At 40.5% G+C, this 25773-nt stretch overlaps 2 protein-coding genes across 37 annotated transcripts in view; both read right to left on the bottom strand.

Moving 5' to 3' along the window:
* The window catches only part of asap1a (ArfGAP with SH3 domain, ankyrin repeat and PH domain 1a), a 65144-nt gene extending 57443 nt beyond the window's left edge, over positions 1–7701 (bottom strand). For 2 of the 5 annotated variants that reach the window (XM_083541673.1, XM_083541675.1), the window contains exons 1-3: positions 7421–7699; positions 7088–7195; positions 5881–6007 (exon numbers count right to left, since the gene is read on the bottom strand). In XM_083541673.1, the coding sequence (XP_083397799.1) occupies positions 5881–6007; positions 7088–7146 (186 nt within the window). In that variant the 5' untranslated portion in view covers positions 7147–7195; positions 7421–7699. Of the gene's footprint in view, positions 1–5880; positions 6008–7087; positions 7196–7420 lie in introns of all 5 variants that reach the window. The other 3 variants (XM_083541672.1, XM_083541676.1, XM_083541674.1) reach the window with 2 other exon arrangements.
* A 2702-nt stretch (positions 7702–10403) lies between these two features.
* On the bottom strand, positions 10404–24076 carry ubtfl (upstream binding transcription factor, like). 32 transcript variants are annotated; one of them, XR_014533678.1, is made up of 20 exons: positions 23890–24076; positions 20315–20427; positions 19440–19618; positions 19157–19240; positions 18884–19039; positions 18729–18793; positions 18533–18653; positions 18344–18454; positions 18142–18269; positions 16347–16488; positions 15612–15653; positions 15413–15523; positions 15166–15321; positions 14764–14892; positions 14377–14462; positions 14093–14282; positions 13694–13959; positions 12140–13597; positions 11786–11902; positions 10404–11016 (listed from the first exon to the last, which is right to left on the bottom strand). XR_014533678.1 is itself a non-coding variant. In XM_083541723.1 (20 exons), exons 2-20 carry the CDS (start codon positions 20370–20372, stop codon positions 10939–10941), a joined length of 2133 nt encoding a protein of 710 aa, XP_083397849.1. In that variant the 5' UTR covers positions 20373–20427; positions 23890–24076; the 3' UTR covers positions 10404–10938. The 32 variants fall into 32 exon arrangements, 21 of the variants coding, with proteins under 21 accessions (XP_083397849.1, XP_083397852.1, XP_083397842.1 ...); XR_014533679.1 differs by having other exon boundaries at positions 14782–14892; XR_014533680.1 differs by having other exon boundaries at positions 11786–11899; positions 14782–14892.
* Positions 24077–25773: the final 1697 nt, after the last annotated feature.

Raw genomic sequence — 25773 nt, 5'->3', positions numbered from 1 at the left:
TACAACAACACAGCATGTAATTGATCACGACTTAAACCACAAACGGTGGTGAAATTACATTAATTGGGTTGGTTCTACCACAGAACATGCTGTCATCCTGGTAAAAGTACCGTAAGATTTTTATTTTGAACATAAATAAGCCGCACCTGTCTATAAGTTGCAGTCTGTCTATAAGTTTCTACATTGAAACTTATGAACTTTACACAGGCTTTAACGAAAAAGAGTGTCTGTTACACGGTGTAACGGGTGAAATATGTTGTGGCTCCTTTAAGAGCAGAGCGGCATTTTGGGAATAGCCTTTTTTCGGTATTACTGCATGTGTGCAAGGCCGAGGAATATGTCCTTATTATTTTAGTTTCTTTGACTAACCCGTAACGCTGTTGCCAAGAAAAATAAAAAAGCACGAGTTTTGGAAACCTGTCTGTGCTTATATGATTTCTGTTGCAACTGTAGTTAGCGAGCTCTCCCTTCACCCAGACTCAACGCGCTACAACGGCTTGTATCTAAACAGTAGCCGACCAAGAAAGTCATTGTTCACTGTCTTCCTCCTTCCTTTCACAACTACTACTTTTGGAAGTTTATCTTTTGGCATCGTCGTGCGTTAAAAAATCATCATCTGTGAATCTTTTCTCCCGATGCCGTGCAGCTCAGAACACAGGTGAGGTGCGTTTTTTTCATTTACGTTCGGAAATTTCATTGGTCTAATGTTATGTCGCTCAGTTTTTTGGCTTGAAGTTTGTGAAACTGGGAAAAACCCAGAAAAAAATCCATAAATTACCCGCTTCGTTGTTTAGGCCGCGGGGTTCAAAACGTGGGAAAAAAGTAGCGGATTTTAGAAAATAAAACCTCACAAATCAACCTTTTTTGGCCTTGGTGTTGAGGACTAGTGCGTCTTCGAGTCTGTGTTCAATACGAGTAAAATACTCAACTCCTGTTCAAATCAGGATACTCGAGTCATATTGGAATAGATGACGTTTCACTCGCAATGGAGCAATTCTTTCACACGAGGATTATTTTCAGGTACTGTTTACACCTCTGCCATATAGTTTACACTATTTAGGGATCAACATTGCAAACACAAAAAAAACCCAACAGTTAAAACATTACTTTAATACAAAAATCTGATATTTGTTTTCCAAATACACACCAAGCAACTGCAAAGGCAGGCAAATATCTGGGACAACTATTACTTACTTTTAACAACCCAAAAAAAAAAAAATCCCACTCAGTCCCACCTACTTGTTTACTGTGGACACACCGAAACCCATGACTTCACAGGCCAAAGTTCAGTATTTAGTTAGATTTAATTTTCCAGCTAAACCACATATTTTCACATTTGCTGCAGTGTTGTCCGAATTCTCCATGGATTATTACATTATTTGCTATATTACCCATAGTCCACCTTAATCCAAAGTACCACAATGCAAAGGTTTTCCTGTCAAAATAGATACTTGGATTGCTCAATAACCATATAACTGTAGGTCAGAAATGGTCGCATTAAATGCAACAGGAATATGGTTGTGGCATGTTACTTTCTACCCTACTATATCCTTCATGCTTTCATTTGTCTAGGTTAATGTTCATAATGCAGGTCACAACCACAATCCGGAGCAAATAGTAAATAGTAAATTAGTGAGCGAGGGAGTGATTTTTACACACAGACTGCTGTGATCTCCAGCAATAAACGATTGAGGATGATGTCATATGACCAGCTTGTTCCTTTATTATTACTGCTAGGATGAGGATGAGTCTTTCTGGTGAAGCACCATCCAAATCACTAGACATCTTTATCCTCTCATATGTTTTGTTAAACTGACAATTATATATTTGTAGGGGTTTTTTGCCTTTTTTTTTTACCCATTATGGAGCTGTGAGAGTTTCGTTTCTCCAACAAACTGTAATAGATATTATGTTTAGCTCACGGTGGCCCTGAATGGGAGCGCTGAAAAAGAATGCTGGCTGTAAATATCAAACAAAAAGGATATGTGAATCTCTGGCACATGACCCCTAGTTCGTACTTACCAGGGGTTTGTCATCCATACATTTGTCATCCAAGTGAGCCCCAAAAGATTTTGTGCATCTATTACCAGAGATATCGTTTATACTGTTTGTATTGAAAATGAAGGTATAGTGTGTATTACAATGCCATTGATACAAGGTCTAATATTTGGGCAATTTGCTGCTCACTCATCTGGTATATGCAGTACAACCAAATATACTTAAACAAACGTACGTAATGGAGAATCCATTCCATGCAACGAAAGCGGACAAAGTCGATTACTAAATTGGCTACGTTTCTCTTGGCCAGACGCTGCAACTCTATCGCTTCGTGTCCATAGTTAACGTTGTTATCCGGTACAATTAGATAATAAAAAGGTACTTGGAACGTGGATTGACTCGACCCTCCTCTGTAGATTCTAAGATCGATGGCAAGTGATATTAAAACGTAGACGAACAATAACGATAATTAATGACAACAAAACCTTCCTCCTTCACCCCTCACTAACAAGCCTGTTCACAACAAAGTAGTCACAACAACCTGTTTCCTACCGATTACACCGTTTCCTATTTTCCGAGTAATGTTTCCATTTCCTCGCACGAGCTAAAAGTACACGGTTTATAAAGACACGAATACTTGAATTTTGTTCTCATCTATCATTATACCCTGAGCCGCTTTCTTGTGTAGAACAAATAAAAGTAATCCAAAGTACCTATTTGGTGACGATTAGCCTGAAATTAGGTCCATGTTACACATTTAAAGCGAGCGATCATTGTCTGAAAGGGATATCAGACATGACTGATAATCGAATTCGATTACGTCAAACAAATCGAACGATTTTGTAGTTCAGTTTGTAACTGCTTGAACCCAAGAGCCACCCAATAAGCTTTTGAGACATGTTTTCCTCACGAACTACATCGTTCTATCAACAAGGGTGAGCTACCTTCCAACTTTTACCTAGCGAAGAGCAGTTTTTTGTGATATTTCATCGATTTTCATTGCCTCACTGTTGCATTCTGGAACATAAGCAGCTTCTTGGCATTACATTACCAAACGTAATGCTATGCTTTCTATTCTATTGTACTAAAAGGTAAAGCAATACAGCAATATTACCACATTATTACCACAGAAATGGGCAATAAAGGCCGATTCAGACACACTGGCACTCAGGCACCAGGTCCACCACAAGTCCACCATCCACTGAACAGACATGAAACAAAAGAAACTGAAAAAATAAAAGATTTTGTCCTTACAGGTCAGGTGTGTACTGACCCATGTGAAAGTAGGTTAATCTCTTCTCGGCCTTGTTCCCTGCACACTTCTGGAATCACTGCTCAGGGGAAAAACCTCTTCCTGTTACAAAAGCCGTCAAGTTATTCTTAGAGCATCGCAAATCTCAACTCCTCAGAGAAGTTCCTGAGAAAACCGACATATCTTTCTGTGTAAGCGTCACTCCAGAGTCTAATCCTTCCTTTTCTAATATCAGAAAGCTGTACTGAGTAAACCAACCAAACGATTACCTGAAATATATATTTTTTTTAAATGTAGAACGGTTAATTACACAATAACGTAATCACAGACAAATAACGAAACTTAAAATGGAAAAGAAAGAAAAAAAAAAACTGGTTTTCCCCAGTCTTCCTGCCACTTTCCAATCACATGCTCATGAATAAACATAACATGCAGGCAACTAGGTCACGGAAACCACTGGCCCATCTGTCTTCATTTACGTTCCGCTGCATTTGCCGTTATTCACTAATGAACAGAGGAAGATCTCATTACAAGCAAACTTGTGCGCAAGGTTGTGTCCGAAAACCTTAACCTGACCATGCCAGCTCAATGAATTAAAAATAAATAAATAAATAAACACACACAAACACACCCTCAGTGTAGAAAGTGCAGAATTCCATTTGCAACAAAAAACACCACGAAATGAACCAAGATCTACGATTGGGCCTGAAAATCCTGTCTCCCTGTCATTTGGTGTTGATTTAAACAATGAAACCTTCTAGGAAAAGGTTATGGTTGGAGAATAATTATAGATCCGAGGCGGATATGGTTTAATCTATTGCGCTTGCTTTAATAGCGTCAACCATCAGCCATCCAGTGAACTGAAAATCAATTTACATTTGAACATCAGTTTTATACTTTCAGAAAAAAAACTGCCTAAAATGGGGTTTTTGCCTAAAGCAGGACTCAAACATTTGTTCTACAAGTGAACCACAGAAATGATTTGGATCGACACGTCCACTAACAAAGCAGCATCAAAAATGAATCAAGCCAAGAACCAGACTGATAGCTATGCCGATCAGGCATAACATTATGACTGGTGAAGTGAATATCACTGATTATCTCTTCAGCCTGGCACCTGTTAGTGGGCGGATATATTAGGCAGCAATGTAAAAAAAATTCCTCAAAGTCGACATGTTGGAAGCAGGAAAAATGGGCAAGCGTACTGATTTCAGTGAGTTTGTCAAGGACTACGTTGTGACGTCTAGACGACTGGGTCAGGGCATCTTCAAAACTGCAGCTCTTGTGGGATGTTCCTGGTCTGCAGTGGTCAGTATCTATAAAATGTGGTCCAAATAAGGAACGGTGGTGAACAGGGTCATGGGCGGCCGAGGAGCGAAAGCTGGTCCGATCCAACAGACAAGCTCCTGTAGCTAAAATTGCTAAGAAGTTAATGCTCGATTGGTCAGGACTGTTTTGCCAGCAAAAGGGGGACCAACACAATAATAGGCAGGTGGTCATTATGTTATGACTGGTCAGTGTATAAATGATATACATCAAGGAACAAAATAAAGTAATTTAATGATTCAAGTGTATGAACTGATACACCAGCAAGGTGACTAACTCTGATAGGTCAGAGTTCAAACTGTATACACTTCCATGGTTTGCAAATGAACCCAAAACAATATTGATCACGCATCGATCGGAGGCTACTAAATTGATCGGATCGGGGTTTGTCGTATTATAGCAAACATAGTTGTATGGTTAAATATATATCGAGCCTGATGTTATATTTCCACACACGAATTTGTGGTACATACGTACAGAATCTCTGCTTTGATTCCTGGGTGAATGATATCCAAGCAATTCAGTTAACCTACAGGCACAAAGATCCTTTAATTCCCTCCATTTATTATCTCCACTCCATTATCCTACACAGGGTCACCGTGGAGCCTGAAGGATATCCCAGGGAATTCATGGCACAAGATAGGGGACACCCCTGGACAGAGTGCCAACCTATCACAAAGCACAAGCACACACTCACCCATTCACACACTTCAGACAATTTGAAAACGCCACATCGCTCTACAAGATTTCTTTGAACTGGGATTCGAACCCACAACCACAGATGCGCATGGTGAGCGTGTTAACCACTAAGATCTGATCATCTACGTTGATCGTTAATTAAATTAAATGATTACACCTCGGTAAAGCATAGAAATCTAGACACCACTCTGGCTCGTCATCAAAGCTCGGATCCATGGTGCAACATCTAAGAATGAGCTCATGGACAACATGGTGGTAAAATAATAATAATAATAATAATAATAATAATAATAACCAGTAATCAATCCAGCTGGTTATAATCCTGATCTTATCTCCAGTGGAGGAGATCATCTGATTGGCATCTAATAGCGCATTAAGACATAAAGGACACTCCTATGATCTTTTTTTTTTTTTTTTGGAGACAACTCAAAATCTGAATGGACGTGTGTGTGTGTGTGTGTGTGTGTGTGTGTGTGTGTGTTTGATTAGATGGTCCTCGGCTTATACCGGACCTCATGAGTGTGTCCCCTACCGCATTGGTGGCCTTAGTCTGGTCTAGTCCAGGTTTCCTATCAGCAGTACAGAAGATGATCGAGGCCCCTTACCTCCTCCAGCACGCTGACCGTGTTCCTGCAGCTCTGTAAGCGGGTGGTGAAGCTCGAGGTGGTCGGCGAGTTGTAATCCTCTGTGGTTTCCGACAGGAACTCGGACACCGTGATCTGGTCCGGCATCCTTGCAAAACGCGATCGGGCGGTAGATGGTGATGAAGATGGAGGGGGAGGAGGAAGAAGAGACAGATAGATAATGGATCTCTTAGAGATGCAGCACCATCAGTTACACACAGAAGGTTGGAGCAGTGACGTTTTTACCCCCCTCCCAAAAAATACCCCCCACCCCGGCTTTATCCTCTGTCCCTGCCTGAGTGAATCCGTCCACAGGGAGGGTCGATCCGCGTGTAATTTCCACCTCCTTTCTCTTTTCCCTCCTCTTCTGCTTTCTATCCTTTTTTTTCCCCCCAGCCTAATCAGAAATCCCCCCGATCAGAAACACATCCCCCCATTCCTTTTTTTTCCTCTCTCTCTCTCTCTCTCTCTCTCTCTCTCTCTCTCTCTCTGGTTATAATATATATAGACTGATCAGGATTTCCAGTGGCCCGAGTAGCGGATTCATTCTGCTCTGTCTCTCTCTTTCTCTCTCTCTCTCACCCCCCCCCCCCCCTCTGACATGAGCGCATGCACAGAGCGGGAGCCCCGCCCACCCCGGAAACAAGGGGAACCCTCTGCGCATGCGCCGCGGTCACTGCCTTTCAAACCAGCATACATCAGCAGTAGTATGTATGTTTTAATTATATATATATATATATACATACATACATACACACACACACTTTTTTATTATTATTATTATTATTATTATTATTATTATTAATATTAATATTAATACAATACTATCCCTTCTGTTGATTAATAAGTGGCAACCAGGTGTTGTTTATGTGTATTTGTAAACAGCTGCATGCAAATTATATCTTATATAGTTTATACATGTGTATAAACATTATATATGAATAAATTCACATGATATTGCATTCAGGTCGGTTTCTTACATAACACATTTAAAGGTTAACACAGTAAAAAAAAGATTTTTGCACTTTTTTCGCTTTCTAGTACCAGTCACATGACATGCACAATAAGATCTGAATGTGCAAAAAGATGCCAAACACTTTATTATAATAAATTATTGTTATTATTATAAATAAATAAGTCGTGAAGTTGTGCAGATCTTATCTTCAGAGATGTTAAGACAGTAACTCACCGGCTCCATAAGGAGTCTCTGGAAGAAAAGCTGGATAAACGTGAAGATGAGGCTCTCATGACTAAAACAGTCTGGGATCAGATATAAATCGGATCATTTGAACATAATCTGGACCCCAAAAAAAAAAAGGAAAGAGAGAGAGAAAAAAAAATCCTGGTCAATAGAATGCCATCTTGAGTTGTGTAGAAAGTAAGAAAGTTAATAATGCAAAAAAAAAAAAAAAAAAAGTCAATTAGTCACAATTAACTTTTGTGTAAAATTATTTTTTTTTCCTCTTTCCACACTTTCCACACACTGGGGAGAAAACCACGCCTAACAGCCTGTATAACTCACCGAGCCCAACGCGGGTTCACCCCCTGTGTGTGTATGGCTTTAGAAATAAACGTGAAATCAAAGCATACATGATAAAATCTCGACTTTCCGAGCGCCACCATCTTCACTTCATCATGCACCACTTGTTTATAAAAAAAAGCATTAAAACAAAAGTATAAAAATCCCACACGGACAGGTCGCGGTTTAGGATCCTGACACAGCCGGAATGCTCGCATTGATCATCTCCATCTGGAGCTGGCGAGGAGATCCGCTTGGACAGGAAGCGAGAAGAAGGAGAAGAAGAAGAAAAAGCCGGCCATGTGGGTCCTGAGAGGTGGGCCGGGAAATGGGGGGAGTTTAACATGGGCTAGATCAGCAAACCAAACTGCTGAGAAGTGAGTGTGTGTGTGTGTGTGTGTGTGTGTGTGTGTGGACAGGACATAAACCCCTGGACATGGTGTTCGTATTTCAGACATAACAGGAGTCTGGATGGAGATTGAGATTTGTGGTTTGTTTATCGTTTTGTATTAGTTTAAAAGAGTGCATGTGGATTTTGGAATTGGAGATGAACAGCAGTGATTGAAGCTCAGCTATAGATTGTCCTACAAAAGTTTTCATGCAGATCCATAACTGGTTATTAGACTCAGTTGTAGGTAATAGTTGAGTTGTAATAAGTTGAAGCTCCCTCGGTGGACATTTCAGTATAAAAATGTAGAGCAAGTTTAGTGTCTTCAGAGAGAACAATCTCAAAACACCAGGATCTTCTGATCTCACACTGGTCATTTGGAGTAACTATGGATCATTGGAAACAATTTTTCCTCCACACCATCAGAAAGTTTGCTCCATTTCTATTCACTAGGTGCTTGTTTCATTTCGAGACTGGTCTACTGGAACCTGCTTCTGAGCAACATACAACCTCTGCAACTAATCCAGAATGCAGAAACCTTACCACCCCATTGGTACGACCGCCCCCCTTTTGCTTTAAAAACCAAACGAAAACGTATTCACTTTACACTATACCACACTCCCTTCGATCTTTTAGCTCTGCTCAGCTGGTCCTTCCATTTCTCAGGGTACGAGGAAGGCAAGACTCTCCTCGGTTCTTGCACCTAGGTGGTGGAATGAACTTTCCCTTGACGTCCAAACCGATGAGTCACTAGCAGTGTTCAGAAAAATGTCTAACCTACCACTTTCTGAAGAACATCATTTCTCATTATATTATCTCCAGAACAGCGTTTATAGATTATAGAGGGTGGTGTGTATATAGTCCAGGATCTAATGAACCATTATTTATTTATTTGATTGAAATGTAAAAGGCAATAAAAGTTGGTGGTTGACTGAACTGAATATCTTGGACTATCGTGTCTCAGATGTTTATCACTTTGGATCTAAACACGTTTCAAATAATGTACAGTCTCCATTTAGGTAGTGCGACGGTTCTTTTATGCTTTTATCCACAAAGCTCATGCAGTTGGGTTTCCAACTAGGATTGCAACCTTCCAATCATTTACTTGAGTTAAAAAAAACCACTGCCCCTTGCTCATGATAATATAAATACTCCTGATATGAACCATAACCTTAAAACCACTGACAGCTGAAGTGAATACAATTCATCTTGTTATAATGGGAGTTTTTGACTGGTGGGATGCAATTAAAACGTTATCAAAGGTGTTTTGTTGGACAGAGAAGAATTGGTGTGAAAGACTTTTACAAGATTGTTGTTGGTTTGACGATTGGGTCCAAGTATCTCCAAAACAGCAGGTATTTTGGGGTGTTTCTGGTATGCAGTGGTTAGTACATGCCAAAAGTGGTCCAAGGAAGGACAACTGATGAACTGGTGACAGGGTCATGGGACCCCAGTGCTAGTCCCATGTGGTGAAATTCCAAAACTATTGTACAAAATGCTGAAAACGTTAACGCGTTCAGTGTTAGAAAGATGTTTGAACACAAATTAAATGTGTCCTCTTCCCACAATGTAAGCATTAGAATTGGATAACCGATGAATCATCGTTATCTTGTTGAAGGCTGGATACAAACCTGGCAAAGACAGTGTGATGCTCCAAACAATGTTGTGCAGGGAAACCTTGTTACTTTGACAGATAGCATCTACCAAAACATTGCTGCAGACCATAAACACTCCCTATTAGTCAATGGTATTCTCTAATATTCGTGGCCTCTTTCAAAAGGATAAAAGCCCTGAGAGTTCAAGACGTCGACTTGCCCAAATTTGCAAAGATCTCAATCCGATCGAACGTGTTGAATGTGCTGGACAAACAAGTGCAATCAGACAGGACCAGAAGGATACTTGGTAACCACCTGGTGCCAGCACATCTTTAGAGGTCTTGTGGAGTACATGCATCGACTAGACAGAACTGTTTTAATGGGCACAAGAGAGACACCCACAATATTAGGCAATATAATATCTTATGTATAATGTTATTCTGAAACACTTTCAACTACAATTATTTAAAACAGAATAATCCTTTGGATAAAATCATAAAACCCTTAACCCCCGCTTTAATTACTATCACGATACAATTAAACTGACCGAAACGTTCATACCTGAATGTAATTGCAGTAAAATTAGCTTTTATCCTTCTTTAGTAAACAATCAATATCAGGGTCATTATCCAGAAACTAAGATTGGAATTCATCCTGGATGGGAAACATCAAGATATTGCAGGACATCATGTAACCACACCATCTAGGTCACTCTAATGTAGTCCTCAACCTACAGGCATGTTTTTGGAAGTTGGGAGAAAACAAAAAAAAAACAACCCCAGACAGACACATGAAAGAACACGTTAAACTCTACTGACATTAACTTCGGCTATGGATCAAACTGGGGCCCTCAATGTTTCCCAAAATATCCCTGTTTCCATGCTGTGGTAACGATAATCAAAAAAAGTACAGTATTACACAGTCTTATATGAAGTATGGCGCATTTAGCAAAAAAGCTTGTGAAAGAAAGAGAATAATATGCACAAATCATCACGCTACAGAATAAAAGAAGAAAAAGTGCAATTTATTTTCGAGGATTTGTCCAAAAAAATGAACAAACAAGACCAGACTAGCTTAATATAGCTCTCTGAGCTTCACTGAACTGACTAAGGTGTACAAACCCAGGCTCCAATACCTCTGTTATAAAAGGCCTTCTCCCCCAAAGTCCACCTCAGACCACTGTTAATGTTTCGAAAAGAATACAATAAAAAAAAGGGAACGAGCAACACAATTTTCAATAACACACCTATATAAAGGCAATAAAAATTGCTTTGATAAACACACAAGTAACAGCTCGTTAATAAGAGGTTGTCCAGTTGACTTTAAGCCCATAAATTGGACATATATATATAGAGAGAGAGAAAGAGCGAGAGAAGAGCTGTCACTTTTCTGAGTCCTACGTCCCTCACTAAGGAGAGACAGACGCATTAGTGCGTGCTGTGTGCTCACAGCTACTCAGCCCCTCCCCTATTGGCAGGAAGGGATGTTGTATGGGGGTGTGTCCTGCACAGCCCCCTCCCACGGAGAGGACGGGATCGTTAGTCTGAATCGGAATCGCTGGTGTCCTCTGTCGAGCTGCTCGAGCCGTCTGACTGGTCTTCGTCGTCCTCATCGTTCTGTAAAAATGGATGATTATCGACTAATGGCTATTTTTCGAAAGTGAATTTCACTCCAACTTAATTTTCGATTTTGTTCCAGCATCAAACTAAATAATAAACTAAAACTGTACCACATCTCCCCTCCCCCCCCCCCAAGAAACGAAATAATGCTCCTCAACATTTTCGAATGCTGCTAGTTTGTTAACTAACATCCTACTCATCATTACTCTAAACACATACATTTCATACTGCAGTCATTTGTTTGTTTATGCCATCGACTAGACTCCTTTCACACGAAAAGCTAGCAATAAATACTTGAAACATTTAACCAGCCCTATCATTATTAAACTATGAAATGCTTATATTTAAATGTTATATGCTTTATTAATATTGTTATTAAACACAAAGTCCTTCGACGTTTACACAAAACGCAAGCGGTCCTAAGGGACATATTATAGCAATCCGGATTCTGAACATGCCTCATATTCTGATTTCATAACAGCCATTTTAAACGATTGCAAAGTTGATTTAATATCAAATCATCAGGTCATTAATCTTACCTGAGGAAATCATTAATCTTATCTGCAAAGGACGTGATGTGGCTCAGGGTTTTCAATCCAACCCGGCAGGAGCCAGAGCTGATAATGACCGAGGGCAAAGATGAACAGAGAAATCACGTGTGATCTCCTGACTGGTTGCAATAAAAACCTGCAGCCACATTCGGAACACCGAAGCTCCCTGGTGTAGGTTTTTAGGCCTCACTTTATGCTCGGGACTATATCCTTACCTCGTCGTCTTCCTCGTCGTCGTCTTCTTCGCTGTCTGTGGAAGGGGACGACTCGTCGTCTTCGTCCTCAGAGTCTGTCGAGTCGGACTTGTCGTCCTCTGTGTCTGAGGTGTCCTGCTGGAAGCCACAGAGTCACACGTCTCTAATAAGCAGTCATTGTCCTCTGTCTAATTCACTCACACTGCATATTGCAAATTTGTGTTTTTATGGCATACATTTTGCCACAGCCTTTGCTTTTCTCAACAATATACATCCCTGACTTTGAGGCCTGAGTGGCTCATTGTTTTTATTTGTATATTTGTTTGGTTTGTTTTGACAGTGTTGAGCGAGTGGCCCAGAGAAAACGGGCGTTACCTTGACCCGGTACGCCATGGAACGTTTGCCCCCCCCGGCCCCCAGCGCTGCAGCTCGGGCACCTACCGCCTTCCCCTTGGTGACACGCACTTTGGCTTCGGGACCCCGCGCCTTTGTCGTGCTCCGCCGTTTCTGTGGAGACACGGGCAGGGGAGAGGGAGGGGAAAGGTAGGGGGAAGACAAGGAGAGGGAGCAACAAGGGAAAAAAAGAAAGACAAAAGAAAAAGAGAAAAACACAAAGAAACAATAGTTCAAGCTCAAAGCAACAATTAGTAGCTTCACAAAGCAGCCCGTAGAACATTACGTTTAGGTTAGTTCAATCTCGTGAGTGTACATAAAGCACGGTACCTATTCCAAAAAAGTTCTTAATAGCAAAATCGCTCTTAGTTGTTTACAAATAAATCGACAGCAGCGTAATTACTTGCCATGCAGTGCAGTGCGATTGAATACATGCACAATTTTTTTAGGTTTACAGCCTGTACATTCAGTCCTTAGAGACCCCCCGAGCAAGACTTTTTCTTAAATCGTGTTTCAGCTCTAAACACACCTGAGCCGTGGAATGATCACCTGGCATGGGATCAGATAACTTGTCATGGACATGTTAAGGTATGTTAGTTCTATTATTCCATTTTCTGAAATCCGAATTCCCGAATCAGAGCAAAACCGATGGTTTATTCGCTAATTGGCATGATTTCGAACAGCACTAAAAGAAAGTGTGACGTGTGTACTTTTTATCGTTCATAAATATAAAGATTTTCCAAATGTGGGTAATTACAAAAAACACTGCGAGAATGCAGAGGCTTAAACTACATAAACAGCTAGGTCGGTATGTAAATCAGTGGTCTCCAACCTTTTTGGCGCCACGGATCGGTTTAATGTCAGACGATATTTTCACGGCCTTTAAGGTGTGGCGGATAAATACAACAAAAAAAAATAAAAATGATACAAACGGCATAAAAACTGGTATTTTCTAAATATAATAATACGTTTTCTGTTCATTTTGCTCGCTTAGGGGTTTGAATTTAGCGGTAATGTATTATGTGTTAGCGGCCGGAGCAGCCCCTTTAAGAAGGTAGCGGATGGAGGTAAGACATGTGACCAAGGCATCATGACATGCATCAAGAGTGAGTCATGGACAGATGTGGTGGAGAGAATCGGGTCATTTTCCAAAACAAAACATCGTTCAGAATCAGATAATAAATAAAACGGAAATAAATGTAAGTTATGTATTCTTTCTGTGTGGCCCGGTACCAATTCCGGGGAAATTGGGGACCACTGATATGAATATCTAGTTTAAAATGCTTTGTTAATCACATCCAATGTCTATCCATCCCTCTTTATTAGTCCCACACACATTGTATTTCTACAGCTCTGTCCTTTGGCTCAGTGTGTGCATTGTGGGTCAGTTTAACAATCTGAAATCCCCCTAAATGCCGCAAAATGAGAATGAGCCAAAGTCTCACCCTGCCCCAAAATCACACCGGGGATTGGTACACACTGATTAAAAAAAGAAAGAAATGAGCTGGGGTCAAAGTGAAGGGTCAGCCATGTTACACAGTCCCTGGAGCACATATGGCTAAGGGCTTTGCTCAAGGGCCCCAAAAACCTTAACCACTGAGCTACCAGAGTGCACATATGAGAAATCACGCTTTTGGAACAGTAGCTGAATTGGATTGTAGAGTGGCAGGGGTTCCCCGAGGACTAAATCAACAAGCTGTACAATATGAAAATTGTTAATAAGCAAAACAGTAATAATAAAATGAGACACTCACTGTAGAAGAGAACTCTTTGTAAACCGCTCGCTCCTGAGGAGAGAGAGACTGAGAAGGAAAGCAAAACAAAAAAAAGATCTGATCACTGACATCTGCATATGAATAAACTGAAACTGAAAGTGATGGAAGTGCGTGTGTGTGTGTGTGTCTGGGGAAGCGTAAAGCGGCACTTGGTGTCTACCTTCACCCAAGCATCCAACTCTGCTTTGTACTCGAGTTGCTGCTCCTCCACCTGTTTCTTGTACTTGTCCTTCTGGCTCTGGCTGAGCTTATGCCAGCGCTTGCCGATCTCCACCATGCGCTCCTTGAGGCAGAAGTGATTCAGCTCACCGTTTGTGAGCAGCTCCTGGGAAAACATCTGATAGCCACTCCTATAGCAATAGGAGAAAGGACGAATACGTTGAATGACTGATTCATCAATTTTTCTATACTCAAGAGTCTAGGAAATGCAGATTCCCCACTCACACAGGAGGTTTCTTGGGCTCTCCGTCAAACTTTGGCTTCCTCTGACCGTGACCTGATGGCACTGTCCTCATCTCGACTAGCTCTCTCTGCAGGACATCGGGAAGCAAAACACACATTCAGCTCACTTCAACTTAAACGAAACCGAGATGAGAATATTGTCTTTTGATATGAACAGTAGTGCTAAAACTTTGCAAATACAGTAAATGGAAAGTACAACATGGCGGAAAAAAAAAGAAAAGAAAAGAAACAACAGCTATTGTTTTAGCAGAACCCACTGTTTCACCTCTCCCCTGCTTTAGTCTGTGGAATATGAAGGTTAGGAGTCAACATTTTGGCATTGCTTCAATAAGAATGAGAAGACAGTGGTCAAAACATTTGGTCACTGACCACAGTCCGGTACTGAACCTCGTATCGCTTCTGGTCCTCGGCTGCCTTTTTAATCCAGGGGATTTTCTCTTTCTTCTCCATGTCCTTCCAAGTAGCCTCCATGGCGTTTTGTGCTTTCTTCCTGTCGTTCTGCAAGAACACGCAACCCTTTTTGCTTATTTAGCAAAAACTATTTACATCTAATTATACAGCTCATCACGATCACCATCATCATGATGTAGATGTACAGTCATACAAAAAAAAAAGAATAAAAAAGTAAAGAAATTTACAAACCGAACAGGCAGGGGAAGTCTTGAATGGATCAACTCCAGCAACATCAGCATGACTACATTTTACTGACCCTCAACACCGATAATCGTCTTTAGATCAATTCTGACTGAAATGAGAGTTTGTCTGGCTCACCCTGTATTTGGCCAAGTAGTCACCGATCACACTCTGCTGCCACATCTCTTCTGCTGTTTTGGGCGTCTCGGGAAGTTGCGTCTTCTTCTTCCCATCTTTCTTCTCCTTTGGCAGCCCATGGACCCACTGGTCCAACTCGGAATCTCGACCCCGCTCCTATACCCCGGAGAGAGAGTTTGATGTTTCCATTTTATTACACTGCAATGCATGAGTAATGGGGTTTGTGGGAAAATTCGGTTTAACCCACCTTTCCTGACGGGGACTTAGTCCCAAAAGAGTTTCCTCCCACAATGCTTAGCTTGGTGCCTCCCAGCTTCTCCTCCGTCAAGACTCGGTCCCTTTCCTCATCTGGCAGAGTCTGTAATCAGTAAAGCAGAAAAAACGAGTTGCTTAATAATTAAATAATGAATTACCTCTTGATTTTTCAAATACGTGTGAATCCTTACCTCAAGAAACCTCTGGAGATCAATCTCATACTGCTTCTTTTTCTGGGGGGGCACAAAGTAGGAGAATTGTGTGATGTGGTTAAACTGGAACTTACTCATATTTATTTGTTCACTCGGTTCAGTTTGTCATTATTTCTTTCCCGGAGACAATTTGGTTGCGGCGTACAAGCATATCACATAAAAACACCTTTACCTTCAATTTTAAAACCTTACAGCTAAAGGGAAACGAATGTCTAAAACTATTTATTTTAATTAACAATAGTTCTATATCGAATGCCAGAAGGGAGGACGTGAAACTCATGATACATGGGGTGGAAATCCTTTGGGCTTCACCCAAAACCTGTCTGTGGTACAACTGAGCCTGGTACAATCTGCTTCCTCCTTGTAATTTTACTTCCCTGGTTAAAAATCCTCTCAAAACAGATTTTATTTTTTACATTTAGAGACTTAAACACAGCAATTAAAAAGATAACAGCGAATCAATGTAAGATCTGGAGAACGTCAATATTTTATCCACATTGAAAGACCTTAGTTTCCACAGACAATACAATCTTTGCTGCCCCCCTATTAAACAGAGCATCAGTAATTGGAGTAAAAGACATCTTGGTTTTAACAAGTTTTTGAGTAAGAATGCTGACACCAAATAATAAAATCATCAACCACAGGACAGTGCATAAAGTCCTCCTCACTTAGTAAGCTAACAAGTTTACTCGTGGTCATTGCTTTCCTGCTCACCTGTTCACATCGCTTCTGGAACATGTCCTTGTCTTTCTGGGTCATCATTTTCCACTGTTTGCTGCACAGCACCATCCTCTCGGTGCTCGGGACGTCCTTCATGTTGACCATCAGCTCGGCGCAGTAGAGAGAATAGCCGTTTCTGCAGAGCGAAAGAGAAGTACTGTCTCTGCAGCTGAAGCTGAATAACCTCTTGCAATGATAAAGTTCTGTATGCTGTTATAATTATGTTATATAAATACCATTGAATTGATAGTAAGAATATCTGAAATGGTAAAATCATGGCTAGTGCGCCCTCTACAGGTTGAATCTGTGGTAAAAACCTGTCACTCAGAAATACGTGCTCTATTATTTTTGATGCTCCACAAACATGACAGCTTTATAGCGTTACATAGAACAAAGGTAAAAGCAGTGCTCGAATTGAAGGGGGGCTGGGGGGGATCCTGGGACCCCCATAAGGCATTGGGGGGGGGGGTTATTTAATTTTAGTTAAATTAGTTAGTTAGTTAGTTAAAAATATATGAATTACACAACAACTGAGGACCCCCGTAAGACTTGACTCAATTCGAGCACTGGTTAAAAGCATTCTCATACAAAAGTATTTATCGCAAACATTATACTAAGAAACTACGTACGTCCTAAGAAACCATTCATTGTCTGTTTTTTTTTCCTCGTGATCACGACTTAATTAAGATCACTAGAAAATTGTCGTGATAACGAGAAAATAAGGGGGGGAAAAAATACTACAAAGCACGGCCTCTTAGGAGTTCTGTAAAGAAAACAGAGAACAAAGTAAAACCAGTCTTAATGGATAGCATTGTAGCTTAGCATTTTATAACCTTACATATTTTTCAATGGTGCCCAGTCTCACTATGGGAGATTCATACTTTTTCTTTACATGTATTTGAGGCAATCCTTGATATAAACTTGAAGAAACAAACGATCCTTGTCTGCGAGTACACCACAAGACGCATCCTTATCCCATATAATCAATGCTCCTCTGAAAACTGCTTTACACAGAGCTCCAGAGATAAACAAAGATTCATATCAGCTTCCAAAAGAAACTGATAAACAACCCCAAAGCTCAGTTTAAAGAAAAGGAAAAAAACCCTCTACAAAATCAATCGTTCTATAATGGGGTGAGACTAGTGGACTATTTAAGGATAAGGCCAGTTCAACTGAAGTTCTTCTATAAACAATACACAGGCTTTAATACAGATGAGTAAAAAAATGCTTCGGACCTGCTTGTGAGAATTGACTTTGTAATTGATCGTGAAGAGAATGGAGCTCTCCTTAGGTTTCCTTTAAAAAAAATAATAATAATAAAGCCTTTTGTAGCCTTTTTTTCATTTCCTGTCAATTTTTGTGTGATGGGCACCAAAACACTTACTCCTGAGTTTAAAAGCAGACGCCATTACACACATTTCACAAATGGAAGTATAACGACCATAACCCTCTTTTTAAATAATCCTCATGTCTTGGCGGTCTGTGTGTTTTTTATGGTTATAAAGTTTCAGTCGTTGCATTTCGTCTGGATCTGAAATTGAGTCTCCCGTATGACGGAGCCTCGGGAACGTATCTGTGCTATTTCAGTTTGTGTGCATGGAATATGCTGACGTGTATTTAACGGTGACATTAATAGGGATCGGTCTCTCTTCGCTATTCACACGCCGCTACCCACCTCCACACACTTCTCCAAGAGACTACTCTCGGGGGAGAAAAGACAAGAGACTAAGCAAAAAATAATAATCAATCAAGGTTGGACATGTTCTTTATGCAACCGGACGAAACCTACGGTGGTGGCTTAGTGGGCCGTCCGTCAAATTTATCCTTGAGCTGCCGCTCGGCTTTGGTCAGGACGGACTTGACGTGGTTCTCAGCGTTTGCATCTGGGTGTGCTTCATGGTATGCCCTCATGCTGTCCTGGAAAGGCAGGTTCAGCAAAATGAAGGCAGTTCTACCTCAATAACTCGGCTCTTTATTGCGCTGCAACGTACCTCGTAGTTTTTTTGCAGTTCCAGCGCTTTGCTGATCCATTTCAGACGCTTTTTATCCGAGAGCTGAGACCACTGACGCCGTAATGCCTCTTTCAACTCCTTCTGACTTACCTAGAAACACGAAACAGCGACTTTCGAATCTAGACATACAACTCTCATAAAGCTCATAAAACTTTTTAACACAATCACCTCCGGGTGAAGCTTCATGAAGGTTTTCTTTTCGTGATTGTACCAAAGCTGCTGAGGGGTTTTAGGCTTCTCGGGGAGGTCGGACTTTTTTCGTTCTTCTATCAGCTCAGGGTGGTCTTCCCTAATGAAAGATTGATGTATTGGTTGGAGGCTTTTAAACATTGCTATTTCAAAATTGAGGGAAGGGGATGCTTACTTGAATCGTGCCATGTTTTTCTCAAAGGACTCCTTCTCCCTCTGGAATTCCTGAATGTATTTAAGCTAAATAAGAGAAGACACCATAAGAAAAATAAATAAATACCTTCTTTGCAGATATAAAGAAAAAAATTCAGTTATATTTAATGTGCCCACCTTTTTCTTTTCAGGGAGCTCTTTGTATTTTTTGGAGAGGATCTTAGTGAGATCGAGGTTGCTCATCTCTGGGTGGATTTTTGCATACTTGGCTCTCTTCTCCATAAAAAAACGAAAGTATGGTGTGAGGGGCTTCTTCGGGAAGTCTGGATGTGTCTGTGGAGGAGGTTAAAAAATAAACCAAGAAGTGATGGGAAATAATGCCTTGAACGTGCTGCAAAGAAATTATGCGAGCTGGTTTGCATTCTGTTGGGAATATTGTCTACACATTACCTTTAGTTTCTTTCCTTTATAAGGGTTCCTTACATATTCCATTGCGTCGACAATGAGTTCGGTCATTGTCCTGTACTTCCGAACCTGTCAGAATAGCAATTATCAAATGGTAAGTCTATAAAAACATTCTATAAAACGACATAGAATATTGATAAAATATCCCAAAGAACATTTCTTAATAATCTTAATCAAGTCAGCCTTTACGATACCACACACACACACACACACACACACACACATATACATACACATAGGCACACACTTATTTGTTTAGTTGGCTCACCTCGGTGGAAACCTTCTGCCATTTTTGCTTACACATGTCTCCGGTGTAGCTGCCGAAGCCAACTTTGTCCCAGTCAAAATGAGACTCGGTGGTCTTGTATTTCAACGTGTCTTCATCAGGCAGCATACTCCTAATCCTCTCTAGCAGGGTCAGACAGTCCTCCTTACTCCATACATCTGCTACTGTCACAAACACACAAACAAAAATGCAGTTTCAATTGCGGGGTGTTCAAAAATCGGCTGCAGGGACCCTCGGGACATTGTAAAACCAAGCTAGTGGGTCCACGTTGACATTTATTATCATTGTTAACCCTTTTAACTCGCTTTGGATTGGTTTACTCCGAACTTTATTATCCTGACAATGAGAAGACCCATAAAAAGATATCTTGGACCTGATGAATTTTGCTTTTGTACAGTTATAATAAATAAAAAGCTCCATATCTGCATAGCCAATTCTTGGCTATTTCTCTCAAAATTGTTTGAGAATCCTTGATCTATAGAGTCCAGCTAAAACAAAAAACCAAGACTTTTATCTGTTGTGTTGTTCTCCCCCTACCATACATTTTTCAAAGCTTATTTGGCTTATTCTTATGCTCTGAAGCCTGTTTGAGAATGGTTTTTGAGTAAGCATTGCACACAGAGACACAAAGGTGGAATTTCTACACATGCTACAAGTTGCGAATGAAGAAAAATAAAACGTTTTGGTTGCTGGAGGCTTCAAGACACACACATTTACATGCATTTGTTTGGCAGCTGTTTTAGTCAAATTGAATTAAAAGGTCAGACTGCAAGAATGCACTCCTCTGTGAAAATTCTTTAGAGGTTACGTTTCCAGCGTTAAAGTAAAGCAGAGAGAGAGAGATGCAGTGTGCCTACCTGGTTCTAGTTTGATTCGCCCAGTCTGGGTGCCAGCCACGCTGCTGCTGCCATTCATACCTACACAGTCAAAGTGGCTCCGACCGGACCTGCAGCAACACAAGCCCTCAAACCTGAGTGTAATACAAAGATAAGGTCATTATAATACATCCTTGCAAATCTGTTTGACCCTTATTTCTACCTTTACAGCCCAGGAGTGCCAAATCATAGCTGACCCTGCACTCCGTCGTCAGCTTCCTAAGAAGCTGGAATATCTAAATAAATAAATAAAAGAATTTCACTAAACTACTACTACTTCTTTCGGCTCCTCCCATATAAAGTATTTTTACATTTCTTTTTCTTATTCTAAAGTTGCAATGTGGCACTTCTTGCTCACTTCAAAAATAAACTTAACACAAATAAATGTGATCCTCTGCCACATACTTTGTGGCTCAATCTAATATCTGTGGGGAACCACTTATAAACCTGGCTGTAGGTGGAATGTATCTTGAGGTGATCCAAAGGTTTTTAAAAGGCTTTAGGTTTATCTAAAATGTTTGTGGACACCTGATCATACGATTCGTATTTGTTTTTTAAACATCCCATTCCACGTTCAGTCACGATTTGCTGTTATATTTAGCGTCCACTCTTCTTTGAAGATGCTCCACTACATTTTGGAGTGTGTTCATGGAGATTTGTGTTCATTCAGCCACAAATGCATCATTAAACTCAGGTACTGATGTAGATCGTGGAAGCCTGAGGTGCGGTTAGAGTTTCAATGTATCTCCAAGGTGTTCAATAGGGCCGAGGTCAGAGCTCTATAGAAGGCCACTCAAGATCTCCCACTCTAACCCATGTAAATCATATCTTCATGGAGCTGGCTTTGAGTACAGGGGCATTGTCATGTTGGAATACGCTTGGGTTTATGCCAAAACTGATTGCTGTTGCATCGAAAGACAATGTATACATTTGTGTGCCTCAACTCTGTGGTAACATTTTGGGAAAGAACCAGATATGGCTGGAAAAGTTGGTGTATTTTAAACTATGGGTTGATATCCTTAAATATTGATACTTTCAATACTGGTTTTGTATTGAGAGAATTGATTCTCATTATATGGGAACTATTTTTGTGATTGTGCCATCTGTTTATTGAACAGTTTATTTGGACTGTAGTTAATGTCAACAACCGACTCAGGACTACAGTTTGCTTCTGATCACCATCACTGCACCCCGCAACATCGTTTATCTGCAATAAATTGACATTTGGTGCAACCCAGATGAGGATGGGTTCCCTCTTGAGTCTGGTTCCTCTCAAGGTTTCTTCCTTATGCCATTTCGGGGAGTTTTTCCTTGCCACAGTCGCCACCGGCTCACTCATCAGGGACAAACTTACTTATAAAGAACATTTTATTCATTTTTATCACCACATTATCTGTGTGAAGCTGCTTTGAGACAATGTTCATTGTCAAAAGCGCTATACAAATAAAAATAAATTAAATTGAAACAAACAAGTCAGCAACATGGCAGTAATATATTTTTAGATCACTGCCTCATTTATATTGTGTGAGAATTTATATATATATATATATATATATTTTTTTTTTTTTTTTTTTTATCAGAGAAAAAAAACACAAGAGGGAAATGTCATAATTCTCTTTGTAAAATGGGTTGTGTGACATTTTAAAAATGAATATAACATTTCCGATTACTTCATGTTAATAATGATACTTTTTCAAAAACTAAATAAACTATAAAATTATTTCATATAAGTATTGATATCAACGTTATCAGTTATAAAAATACTTGGTATCAGATCGAAAAAAGACAATAAGTGGTATCGGCCACCAGTATAGACCAGTGTGATGAGCTTGTCCCTCAGAGACGAGTAAGATGGCTGGTAAAGGATGGCTGGGAAAGACTAGTTATTTTTGTTATGTAGTGTTAAAACAGACCATTTGGCAATATGTTATGGCTATTTTTAAATGTGGTTTTAAAAGATAATGACTAGGTTTGGTCGTTACAGAGTGGAGGAGCAGGTCTATATAGTCAGATGATGTCCAATAGGAGGCCACATGTGATTGGGGTAGAAACAGTTTAGAGTGGTAATGATGGAGGACAGAGAGTGGAGGATGGAGCATGAAGAAAGCAGGATGGATGGAAGAGCAAACCCATGTAAAAAAAATATATATATAAAAATCAGGATACACAGCACACAGAGATAAACAATAACTTGTGGACGAGCTCAGGATGAAAATCTTGGAGATATTTAAAAAATCCTCCTGCGTGTATCTTACACTAAAGCAGTTTTGGATGTGATCCGCTTTCTCATCCTGTACACAAAGCACCTCTTTTTAGATATTTGACACTAATAATAAATTATATATACACATGTTATGAGGTTCATTTTCTACCCACTTCTCAGCAGAGGCAGCTGGGCAACTTCTCTACCTATTAAGCCCCAATGCTAAACTTCTCAAACTATCCGAAAAACCTCACAATCTATGTTTAATAAGATGATCTTCTGATAAATCGTGAAATAAATTCATAAATGTGTTCCTAATATTGAGCAGAAAACTAACATGTTGCTCCTGGCAGTCCAGTGAAGTTGTAAGTGAGATATTTCCATATTTATTTTCATGATGGAAGCACCAGAAAATGGGTATGATTGTGAATATTTAATATAAGTTTAGGTTGGTTTGGTCAGGGCCCATGTCCATCTGCTCACTTTACGCGTGCAAGGTGCTCCGCTTCTACCGGTGTCGCGGCTCATTCCGCCCGCATAAGGTCAACACAGATCCGTGACCCTGGAGCTGGAAATTTTTTCCAACTTTTTTAAAGCTAAATATTTTAAAGCTTCCCCAAAATGATTATCCGCGGTTAATTTTCGCCTGCAGCCGCCACCAACTCTGAGATATTATCAGAAAATTGTAAAAAAAAAAAAAATAATAATAATAATAATAATTTGTAAATAAAAACGCGAACAAAGCGCATATGAGTGTTTAAAGACGGGCTACGTGCCGGTTGTGTGCGGCCGCTTCCCGGCACCGCCTGCGCCTGATCCCGCGACCCTGCTCACGCCTGTTAGCGGCCATTGTCTGAACTCGAGCCCAGTAATGGCGCCGTGATTCCGGGAGGAGTCAGCACGCAGTTTCCGCTGGCAACAACGCCTCGGGTAGCCAGCAGAAAAACATATTTTTAACGCAAAATAATAATAAAATAAAATAAAAATACAGGACATTTACATGCATTTTAATGGTTTCGTTTTTATAAGATCGCCCTTTTGTTTGAACAAATAAACCGATTTTTTTTATTAGGAAAAACAAAACAAGAAAACAAGGTTTAATGATTCACAAATGTGGTCTAAATAAAAAACCTATCCGATCCCGCAGTGTTTCCATTTTGCTATTTTTCCCCTTTCACGCTTTCCAGGTTTTAAAATAAGCCCCGGTTCTCGGTGTCCTACGTGTAGGGGCCCTGAGCCCCTTTTCTTCGCCCCGGATTGTTCACCGCAGCGCCGCCATGAATGTTACAAAGACTCGGGGACGCGCGTCATGAAAATCGGAGAAAACGACGGTAAGAAATACAAAAAAACTCACCTTTTTCGCTCAATTTAACACTAAATCCTCTTCGCAATCGATATGCGGTGCGAACCCAGTACATTCAGCGCGAATTTAATGTAATACGTGTCGATTTTTCGAAGCCGTAAACCCCGGGGAGTCGAGTCGAAACGGATCCGACAAAAGGAGCGTCTGGTTCGGTATGAAACTCCGCCCAGCGCCGCAGGGGGAGGAACTCCGGGGGAAAAAACACATGCGACGGGGTAAAGGCAGACTTTCGGGAGATATAAGATATTACGTTTATTTATAGTTAGATACATGGAATACATAATATTAAAATTAAATAATCATTGAAAGTTTTTTTTTTAATCACGGTGAAAACACAGCGACCAGGCGGACTCTTTTCTTCACCGGAAAACCGGAGCTCCACAAATAAACAGCGTTAACATCGTCCAGATATATAGAAATAAAACTCCACATTTTTTCTTCTTTTATTGGAAAACCTCGTCGACAAACGTCCAGTGTTTGAAAGCAGATAATTGGACTTTTATTTGGTCTTCGGTAACTATCCGGTGTAGGCGTCTCTGAGCCCGGGAGCAGCTCCTATAGGAAGCACGGAGTGTTCGCGGGGTTCATCCGCCGCTCCTGCTGCAGAAACCGTCAGCGTCCATCACCTGAGAAATCCACGTGTGTGTGTTTGCCGGCAGTGAGCTGCTGTAAGCGCGGACAAGGACAACGAGAAGGAAGGAGGAGACGCTATGGGCAAGAAGGAGCTTAACATCACTGAGACTGAAGTATCAGGAAACGTCATGATCTCACACACACACACACACTTCTGCTAAATCATAGGTCACCAACTATCCCATACCCGTTCCCCATCTCATCTGACCTCGATTAAGAATGATCTGCTGTCTTCACCAGTGTGTATACACACACACACACACACACACACACACACACACACACACACACAGATCAACCGGTCAAATTGTATTATTATTGTTAGCTCAAATCAGTCTCATTTAATTCACCTACATTGAAGTGCATTACCATATTAAACAAGGCTACAAGAATTGTTATGAAGACGATATAAAGTGCTATAATGCTCAATAAGTTTAACTTATCCTAATAATTACACTTCTAAATTCAATAACTATCCTAACATTACTACTAATCATCATGACAGTGGCAGTCAGTATGGGTGCCATGCAGTCATTTACATTTTTTTTTACATTTATATTTACAGTGTTTGGAAGACGTTCTTATCCAGAGTAAACTACAACCATCAAGAGTTAAGGGCCAATGCCTTAACCACTAAGCTGCTATATGTTACCCAAGCTATTTGAACAGATCCATATCTTTTGGGAAAGAGATTCAAGGCTGATCTGTAGTTTCACTCAGGATGTGTATATATCTTGACCACAGACAGTGTTGGAATTTTCTGACGGTAGGAGCAAAGGAACGGAACAAATGGGCAGCAGGGTGTCCGGATGATGAGCCAAATTTGGTGCAGGTTGGATAACAATTGTAGGAGTAGAAGCATGTGGTATATCAGTAGGAGAATGCTGAGGATGGAGCTGCCAGGAAGGAGGAAAAGAGGAAGGCCAAGGAGGTTTATGGATGTGGTGAGGGAAGACATGCAGGTAGTTGGTTTGATAAAGGCAGATGTAGAGGACAAGGGGGGGTATGGAGACGGATGATCCCCTGTGGAGACCCCTATGCGAGAAGCCAAAAGAAGAAGAAACAAAAAAAACTCAATTGCAATTTGATATCATATTTACAATGATATTGTAACCACTGACCAGTAGGTGGCGCTGTCATTAACTTTGTTCAATAGTTTCAGGTAATGGTGTTGAAGAGGGCAACTGAGTTTTGTGCCAGTGTACAAAATGGTTGTTGATATATACAGCTTAATTCCTGTTC

Source organism: Silurus aristotelis (genome assembly GCF_946808225.1).
Source record: "Silurus aristotelis genome assembly, chromosome: 5".
NCBI lineage: Eukaryota > Metazoa > Chordata > Actinopteri > Siluriformes > Siluridae > Silurus > Silurus aristotelis.
The sequence above is the reverse complement of the archived record's forward strand: the minus strand, read 5'-3'. Positions and strand labels throughout refer to the sequence as shown.

What these genes read in the sequence shown, in the direction of transcription:
- ubtfl (XM_083541719.1), bottom strand. Translation starts at nt 20,372, where the DNA reads ATGAATGGCAGCAGCAGCGTGGCTGGCACCCAGACTGGGCGAATCAAA. An exon ending in GCGAATCAAACTAGAACCAG is followed by an intron (nt 19,622 to 20,314) that starts GTAGGCACACTG and finishes TGTTTGTGACAG; the next exon opens with TAGCAGATGTATGGAGTAAG. An exon ending in AGTTGGATGCTTGGGTGAAG is followed by an intron (nt 13,960 to 14,092) that starts GTAGACACCAAG and finishes TTTCCTTCTCAG; the next exon opens with TCTCTCTCTCCTCAGGAGCG.